The sequence below is a fragment of the Odontomachus brunneus genome, unplaced genomic scaffold (genome assembly GCF_010583005.1).
Source record: "Odontomachus brunneus isolate Ranch 3 - 2012 unplaced genomic scaffold, Obru_v1 Obru_scaffold_004, whole genome shotgun sequence".
Classification (NCBI taxonomy): Eukaryota; Metazoa; Arthropoda; class Insecta; order Hymenoptera; family Formicidae; genus Odontomachus; species Odontomachus brunneus.
In genome coordinates, this window is record NW_022639454.1 from 788,883 (window position 1) to 798,575 (window position 9,693).

Below are 9,693 nucleotides of genomic sequence, written 5' to 3' on the forward strand. Positions count from 1 at the left end.
TCATAAATATTATGATATGAATATTTTATATATGAAGCGCAAAGATCAACGAATATATAATATATATATGATACAATTAAAGGCTTGATTGCAAAAAATAGTCAAATTATTAGTCAGTATTATTTTCTTTAATATTGCATTGAATCTAGAATATTATACTACGTGTATCTGAGAAAATGTTTTCAAGTTTTTCTGCTTTGTTTCAAAATATATAAATGATGAAAGTACTCATTCTCTCTTTTGTAATTATAAGATATATATAAATTTCTTCCTTTTCTGTTTCTTTTTTCATCATTCATTAAATGTTAAATGAGTCACTAAAGCAAATCAATTTGGCAGATCTTACATATTTATGTATCTTCAGTTGCTATTAATAAAACTTTATTTAATATCGATATACATTTCGCATTTAAAATTTGCATGATATTTATAATTCATTATTTACAAGTGTGTCATATATGTATAATTAATTAAAATAGAATCATTACAATAAACTCTAAAGTGAATCAAACAACAATGGACCTGCCGTAAGGAATCGAACGACCGCACTATATATGCACATTCTGACAAGTTTAACAGTATCGATGGCAAGAGGTCCCTTGGACTTGAGCTGACTGTTTTCTTAGCGCGTTACCACGTTTCTGAGCACAAGTATGACGCGTATATGAATTTACCTTTTCGAGGTAATAATGGCACTTGACACTTGCGTATAAGTATCCTATTACGATACATAACATTGGAGGAGAGATACTTTACTGTTGAAATGCATCTGACGCGGCATAAATAGAAAAGATTACGTCAGATCAAAATCATATTTCTTCGAGATTTATCACTTTTTCCATCAAGGTTAATTAATATCTACGCTGCACGGAATTTATACAAATTCTAAATTTTTATCACAGTGCAATTCCTTTCGTTTTAATCACGACTGTTTCGCGAAATATGCATAAAGAGTGGAAAAATATGATAAAATGCGATTGTAATCTGTAATATATCACGTGAAATGAGAAAAATATAAATAAATGCAGGTATCGCCAATTGTTTCATATAACTGAGAAATCGTAATGTCCTTTCGCAATAATTCTCTCTCTTTCTCCCCCCACTCTCTCTCTCATTTTCTGTCAAAATGTAATCGAAAGTGAATATTAAATATATATCTTCTCTACTAATTTCATTAAAAATCGTTATCCCAACCGGTAATATCGTCTGGTGGCGGGGGATCGGAATCTGGTGGATATTCGTCGAAATTCGCAGTGTCTATAGCGTTTTGGACTCGTGGCAATATCGGTGGTTCCAAGGCTCTGGTTCTCAAGCCTTCCCAGTTAAAACCGTCGAACCATCTGTAAAGCAATACAAAAATTGTAAAAATACACCGACATTAATCTAGCATTGAAACACGAATGTACTTACTTGTGTTTTTGTATCTCACTAATACCACCTCTTTGATACCCAAGACGTTCCGCTGGATTATCTCTGAAAAGAACATTTGTAACACTTTGTACAGATATTCATCGGTTATACTAAAATGTTCTTGTGTATAAAAAAAAAGACATCGTTATCATTTACCTGCAAAGTTTTTTAATTAGCGCCATAGCATTACGTGTGATAGATCTGGGAAATTCTATGACGTCGATTCCTTTCAAGATAATGTTGTATGTCTTCATAGGATCGGCGCCAGTAAATGGAGGTGTACCCGTTAGCAGTTCAAACATAAGAACTCCGAGGGACCAGTAATCAGCGCTTATATCGTGCCCTTTATTCAAAATCACTTCCGGCGCTACGTATTCTGGCGTGCCGCAGAAAGTCCACGTCTTGCGCCCGTGATCCAATCGCTTAGCAAAACCAAAGTCCACAAGTTTCACGTATCTGAAACATAATATCCGATCAAGATAAATATTCATCAAAGTTTTCCCAGTACTATCTTAAGCAACATATCTGCTAACTCCGTACATCTTATGTCTTCTTACCCTTGACTATCCAAAAGTAAGTTTTCCGGTTTCAGATCCCGATAGATAATGTTCCTGGAGTGTAAATAATCAAAAGCTTCGACGACGCACGCGGTGTAAAACCGCGTAGTACTGTCATCGAAGTGACCTTTATCCCTAAGAACGGTCCATAACTCGCCGCCTAAGCAGGCTTCCATCAACATGTAAAGATACTTTCTGTCTTTGAACGTTTTGAAGAGTTTCACCACGAAGTCACAGTCCGCCTCGCCCATAATCCTCTTCTCCGACATTATGTGCTGTTGCTGTCGCGTCTCGACGATTTGCGCTTTCTTCATTTGTTTGAGAGCGAAGGATCGCGTGTTATCTCCGACAATTTGAACTAATTCGACTCTTCCGAAACCACCCACGCCTAGAGTCGCAAGTGGCCGAAGGTCTTGTAACCGTAGATCCCGAAATTCCTCGTTCAGTCTAAGGAAGCAGTCAGATTTTAGTCTTTCCGAAGTCAAGACCGAATTATCTTTTATATATCAATTATAGGAATCAGAGTTAATCACACGCTTGTAAACCGTAAGTAAACTTATTTTTCTCGTTGCGCGCTTTCTGTACTCTATATACGAACAACACTGACGACATTAAATATATTCCATTAAATATATTCGCGTTCGTCTTTATCATTGAACTTACTCGGAATGTATAGTTTACTCTTCCATCCTAATGATAAGCATGAAACACAATATTTATTTGTAGTAATAAGTGCAACGTAGCTATCGATTCTAAAATAATTATTCAACATATATCTACCTTGCACAGTCAACAAAAGATATTTTACCTTCTACGTTCCACTAGCTCGTCCTTGTATCGCGTTCGGATTTCGTCCAAGGATGAAATCAGTTGATTAAACGTTTCGCGGTCAATTACCAAACAACTCACTCCTTCCGGATCGTCAGCGATGATGTTGGCAGTTCTGAGATCGTCCCTGTAAGAACGAGGCAAAATTTAAAATTTTAATATTCCCATAATCGTGATAAATTTAAATATATTTTCCATATAGAACTATAAATAACGCTCACCCTTGTAAAGCTTTTTCGCCGAAGAAATCGCCTCTTCTCAGTGTCCTGATGTACTTCTCTTCCGTTGTATCGGGTTGTTTTATCGTAACGCGTACCTGCCCTCTGCTGATGATGAAAAACGTGTCACCTCTCGCCCCTTGTCTTACTATATAATCTCCATTGTTGTAAAATGTCTGTAAACGTAAAATTTAAATGGTAGTTACGATAAAGATAAAATTAAAACAGACCGTGCCTCGTCAAGGAAGACCGCGATCTCACCTCTTCTAAAACGTCCGAAATTTTGATTAGAGTTTCCTCGGGCAGGTTCTTGAAAATCGGCACGCTGAAACGTGAATTTAACGTAAAATGAACTTATCCGTGAAACTTGATTGAAAGATAGTTCTAACGAAATTGTTTACGCGTAAAAATCCAAATGAGTTTACCTCTTCAAGAAGTCAGTATATTCCGCCTGCCTCGAGAGACCAGTCTTCATCATAATAGTTTGGAAGCATGGCCGTTCGATGGCCCAGAGCTGGCAGTCGGTTGCAGCAGTGATCGTTGCTGTCCTCTTGCAATTGTAAAGAATCGCGAGCTCGCCCAGCACTTTGCCAGGTGCTAGGGTGCTCAGGTATTTGCCATCTCTCGACACCTCGACCTTGCCCTCTGAAATACAATTCAAAAAGTATTAATATCGACTGAGCTGTATTGATTTCTCACGGGAAAGAAGATAAGGACGGTTCTACGCTGCAACTGAGACTACGTGACATCCGAATTGTCCGAAATAATTATTACAGAATCAGCCGGATAATATCCGGATCTCGATGTAATGTAATGTAATAGTGATAACGTATCTCCCGACAAGCCCGGAACGAAATTCTGAGACGGAAGGAGGGCAGCTGTCCGGAGAACCGGTATTTTAAATTAATCGTTATCATAAATTCTCCCCACATGTCCGGTCATCGGTGTACTCTACGAAACTGGAAACTGGAAACTGATCGCACAAGGCGGTACATACTCGTCGAGACGGTGCCGGTGCTATTATTAAGTGCCGCAAGACACGTTCCGAATGTGAATTATCAATTTTTATGCAAGTCGGGCGACTTCTACTCGCGACAACTCGCTGACATTTCTGCGAACGTCAATCGCCGCCACCGTGACGGCGACCTCTCGGCCGTTTGACACACGAATATTCAACTCATTCGTGGCATTTATCGATAGAGCCCGGCGACTTCTAGAGGAAAGGTTACCTCACACGATACTGAGTCGCGGAAATCGCAGACGGCTGTGCAATTCCACACACATGCGTTACTTCATATCCTAACACAACGTTACAGTTGACCATGTAGAAACCATGTGTATTCATCCTAACGATGAAAGGACGTACCGAATGTAACGTGTTCCGATAATACTCCTCTAGGAAAATTTTATCAGTTTGAAGGAATCTATCTTTCTTGTGCTTCTAAGAACACACCAGTGATGTCAATACACGGCTGTGAAATCAGCTGATACGAAATCAGCTGAGACCAAATCAGCTGGAACAAAATCAGCTGATATGGAGTCAGCTGCTGCGAAGATGGATAATAAATGGCAAATCTCTTTACAGAGATCGGCACATATAAAATCGTTCAGAAGTCCACGAACTATTTATAACAATAACGATAACAACAATAACAAATAGGTAGGGATACATGAGTATTATCAGTTTAAGTATCCGTAGTATCTGGATACAGAAACCAGTCGATTTATTGTTACCGGTTACAAACAACATTAGAGCAAACATGATTTTCCGCCACGAGGCGAACGCACGCGTAGCTAACGAAACAAGGATCGCAAGTAGCTTCGGAACTCGAGGAAGGTTTACGCAAGTGGGAATGGCTCTTTTCGCCCTATCATTCCTCGACACTCAATCGAGTTCGACATTGCGACAGGAGAGACAGATAGTCCATGGCCGTATTGTCCCGCAAGTTGCTGTTGCTTTCACTTCCTCGCGCGCATAACGCTCGCCACGAGTCATACAAAAGGCTCTCCGTAAACCGGTTTTCCCGCCGATGTGAATCGCCTGGAGATGGATCATATCTTTCTCCATCGGAGTCAACTGTTGAGTTGCGAGCGGGGGTTAATAATAATCGCGACCGGGGCGTTCGCGTGCGCTCTCATTGCGATGTCCCATTTCGATTCCGGCGTATTTTTCTCGCGGGAGGTGACGCGGGAGGTCTCGCAGAGTTTCGTTGAACTCAGTCCAAGGACAACGCACATTAAAAAAGAGTCAAATCGCACGGTTACACTGAGAGAAAAAATATTTGGAAATTTACTTGTGCACGAAAAAAAAAGATTTGGTTGAATTAACCAAATATCTGGTCGAATATGAACGACCCAAAAATTTCGATTGAAGTAACCCGAATTCTATTTAAGTTAACAAGATTTTTGGTAGACTAATCAAACATGTCTGGTTATTTAACCAGACATGTTTAGTTAAATAACCAGACATGTTTGGTTAGTCTGCCAAAAATCTTGTCAACTTAAACAGAATTCGGGTTACTTCAATCGAAATTTCTGGATCATTCACATTCGACCAAATATTTGATTAATTCAACCAAATATTTTTTTTCCGTGTAGGATACTAAGATTATATATTCACAGGAATAAGTCTGCAAAGGTCGATCCGTCCACGAGTGGATGCTCGATGAAAGTTCGTTTCGAGCTAATGACGGAAAAGAACCGAGAACGCTGATTAACACGTTGAACGCTGCGGTGGTCACCGCTGACGGGTATTGCGATGTTACCGCGTCTCATTAAGTTACGTATGAGGTACAATTAAGCGCATCAAACAATTAAGTACGGAATTAATGATTGCACGGCCGATAAAGAAGCCGATGGAAAGATATACGCATTTTTCCTTTTACTTTGATAATTCGATTATCAGCCGAGCTTTTGTACAATCAATGGAAGTCAACGCTGCGGTCAACATGTCAATTACGCTGCAAAAAAAGTGAGACTCTGTGATTACATAAAACATAAAAAGGCCAATAAGAGTCGTGTGCTAGAAGTAAGTGTATTGGTATACGTGTTACAAATAAAACCGCAATTGTATCCAAAATCGTTACAAACGCGATTCGAATAATTATTCGTTTCTTCGTGTTCGTAACGATCTGGCAATTTGCGATTTCATCTGCAATGCATACACAATATATTTCACATCTAAGATACCGCTGTATAACTTATACGCTTGCGTGCTTCTATCCCCACGACTCATATTAGTCCTTTTACGTTTTCTTGATGTTAATTAAGCGTTCAGGATTGTTCCCCCGAAGAAGGCGGATCGCGAGACAATCGCGATTCATTCTGCTACATATCTGCCATCGAGTTTCGCAAGTTCCTGACGCGATTACACACGCCCGTCGCTGCCACGCGAGAGATGATCGCGGTTCGTACTCTTGTCCTAGTTAAACGCGCCGCTTGACCTTCTAACGCGTGGATTCTGGTAAGTCCAGTATAATAGTAAGTTTCTTCTTCGTTTCGCCGGCAAGTCAAGAGAGATTTACATTCACATGCCTCGGACAAAACCCCGACAGCGCTATGGTTCTTGTTAAAGTTCCCGCCTGTGGAGGATCGATTCAGTAGAACCAATTCCAACGCGAATGGATGAATAGTGCGCACCTTACTTTCGTTTTAACACGCTTCCCAATGGTTAACACTTACAAGGCCGCTGGTATTTGCATACGCGATTAAAAGAAGACGTGTAACTGAGCGCGCGATACGATCGCCTCTGTATCGGGCAACTGTGCGTCCTAAATTCGCAACAATGAATTCCGGGATGCGCGAATTCGCGCGTTATCTCGGAACTAGTTATCGCGCGGAGTATCTGACAGTTTAATTGCGAGTAATAATAGCAATTGTGATTCATCGTCATCGTTCCCGTGCTGGCAGTTGCCCAAAGTTTATAAAACAAAATGCAATTACCATATTGACACCCAAGACAGTGGGTCATCCCTAATAATTGCGTTTCTCTCTTATTCTTATTCATTGTTCTCTTTTTTTATTATAATTTCCGAGTAGAAATCATTCTAAAGGTCTAATTCTGATCAAAGTGAAACTTTACTTCCGCTGGTAATCTCCCAAGTCGATTCTGATAAGATCAGCGTAAATTAATATTTTTCGATTAATATCTCGCAAATTGCTATAAAATTTAATGAGTGTGCAGCGAAGTCGCGTGTTATTAGACAGAGCTCTTGTATCGAAGCGCGTAACTGTACAGGAGACTGTCAGAAAACGTGGAAGATATCGCTCGCGTGCGCATCACCATTACAAACTTTGGAAAGTGCGTGCATAATCACGATCCTGAGTGGCTACGACGGCACGTTGCGTATCGCAGAAAGAAAAGGATTGCGACTTGCGAGCCGGGAAGATGTCGGTGATTAGACTGGCGTGAGTGGACGGGATTGGGTGTGTGTATTTTTTCGCACCTCGGGTTGCAAAATTTTCCTGCGATCGTCTTATCGTTGTATCGCGTTTGTTTCTTCGTGAAAAACGCCACTCGTTAACCACGCGTGAAGAACCTAAGAGAGAATTCGCACCTTGGCAGAAAGCAGAAAGACAGAGAGGCCAGTCAGAAAAAAGTTATCAGATACTAATCTACTTCAATTTCTGCTTTTCTACCAGCGCGAGTTCTGATTGGCTTCTGCCTTTCTGTTTCCTGCTTTTCTGCCAAGGTGTATACTCTCTCAAAGAATAAATGGACAGAAAAACTGCTTCTCGAATAAATTACGCTCATTGTTTCGATCGTGCTGCGAGAAACAAAGCAGAAAAGAGCACAAGTTCGATGAATCTTATAATTTTCTCGTTAATGGGACGTATCATTTGTAGAAGTATTATAATGGTCGTGTGCGAGATACGCGTGCACGAGAATCTCGTTGAGCCAGGACATTGCGAGAATAGAACAGTGCCGACCGGCGAAGTCTGAGTAAGCGCTTCGAGCCGAGGAAGTCGAGTCAAGTGTTGGCGAATTGCGCAAATCATTGCGACTTGCGTTCTTCTTTTCGATCTGCAACGACCACGTCTGTTGATCCTTGCGAGTAATGCGCGTACGCGCGAGTACTCGCGCACCGACCATAGCATGCACGATAATAATATAACGTAACGACGTAACGCGAGAATCATGAGAACTGTCCTTCGTTCGTCTTCTTCCTTATCACGCTCTTTTATCGAGATGACACGTCCTACGAAAAACTCAAGCCGACGACGAAGCTGATTACTTGGCGCGATTCCGTTTGTATCTGTGTCAAAACGCGGATGTTTCTGACGTATCACTAACGTCGTATCGTTCTACCAAAACAACTGATTGTGCACGCCGTTTGTTTTAGCGAACGCTCGACGTCGCGCCGTTGTTGTAACTTGCACGTTGTGTAAGCTACGGATTCATTCGCGTCGAATGTCTGTATCGCGAGATTAGTCATTGTAAACGTCCTGTAGCGACTTTTCTTTAATCAATCACCACCTCGTTATCGATTATCATCAGCTTTAAAAATAAAGATATTCAGAGACTTAAAATAAAAATAAAACGTCCATCCAACGCGATCGTACCAAGGTAAATATCCCAGTAATTGAAGAACATGTCTTAATATGATTGACACATTTGTATTTAATATTTCTCTATATTAAAAAACTTTTAAAATTTTGTTAAAAGAGATATTTCTTTGCGAGATATTTCTAATATTATTTAAGCATTCAATCAATAAGTCTGCATCACTCGATAATTAGCGAGCATGATTCATTTTTCAGTTCAATTATTGCAATCACCACTATCTAATATATCTGATAAAAATTATAATCCATATTTAATTATTTCCTATTACTTCTCGATTACTAACAAAGCAAGTTTTGGTTTTATATAAATGTTATTTTTACTAATAAACCCATTAATTATTTATTCATAAAAATTTCTTCATAAAAATGATTGTGCTTTTTTATTAGTTCAATCATTGGAATGTTTACCTCAAACTGTCTTCGAATTAACTTATACTTTCATTCTCCAATGAATGATCGATTGACAATCTGATTGACAATTCTCCATGTTCGATTGACAATCCTAATCGATCTTAACTTTTCAGAAATCAATCGGCAACCGTGCAAGCCGGCTAATTTTAGATTCGCGCACGGGAGTGTCGCGAAAAAATTGACGCGAAATTAAAAGCGCCTTGTGAGAAGCGAACAGGGACAAAAGGATGCAAGCGCCCGACTCATGGTGCCGCATCGCAACCGGTGTGATGCTCGCGTGTGGGCTCCGTATTTTTGCGAAGCTTCGATTTCCATATTTTGCCGTCACGGCTCCGAGCCGGTCGAAACGTCCAGCACATGGCGTTCGCGATCGTTGGTGCCTTCAACGAGGGAACAAAGAGGCCGATATAGCTGACACTGACAGGTATCACGGAAGAGAAAGAGACAAGCAGACGCGAAGAAAGGTGAGGAGGAGAAGGCGAAAGGAACGGAGAACAGAGGAATCCTCGTCAGGGTTCGTTCGTCGTACGAGTCTGTGCTTACCGCATCGGTACTGGTTTCCCGGTTACTCGGTTCGCTTGCGCACAGAGACTCGCTGAATATATCCACGAGGGCTGCACGTATGCGTACACATGCGTGTACGTATATATATATATATATATATATATATATATATATATATATATATATATATATATATATAT

The 9,693-nt window shown here is 40.4% G+C and overlaps 1 protein-coding gene across 4 annotated transcripts in view; it reads right to left on the reverse strand.

Moving 5' to 3' along the window:
• Positions 1-359: 359 nt before the first annotated feature.
• LOC116845010 (cGMP-dependent protein kinase, isozyme 2 forms cD4/T1/T3A/T3B) overlaps positions 360-9,693 on the reverse strand; it is a 44,396-nt gene continuing 35,062 nt past the window's right edge. For 3 of the 4 annotated variants that reach the window (XM_032817263.1, XM_032817257.1, XM_032817248.1), the window contains 8 exons: positions 3,439-3,658; positions 3,275-3,338; positions 3,017-3,189; positions 2,776-2,922; positions 1,968-2,414; positions 1,567-1,866; positions 1,411-1,473; positions 1,175-1,340 (listed from right to left, as the gene is read on the reverse strand). In XM_032817263.1, the coding sequence (XP_032673154.1) occupies positions 1,175-1,340; positions 1,411-1,473; positions 1,567-1,866; positions 1,968-2,414; positions 2,776-2,922; positions 3,017-3,189; positions 3,275-3,338; positions 3,439-3,658 (1,580 nt within the window). Of the gene's footprint in view, positions 1,341-1,410; positions 1,474-1,566; positions 1,867-1,967; positions 2,415-2,775; positions 2,923-3,016; positions 3,190-3,274; positions 3,339-3,438; positions 3,659-9,693 lie in introns of all 4 variants that reach the window. The other variant, XM_032817240.1, reaches the window with a different exon arrangement.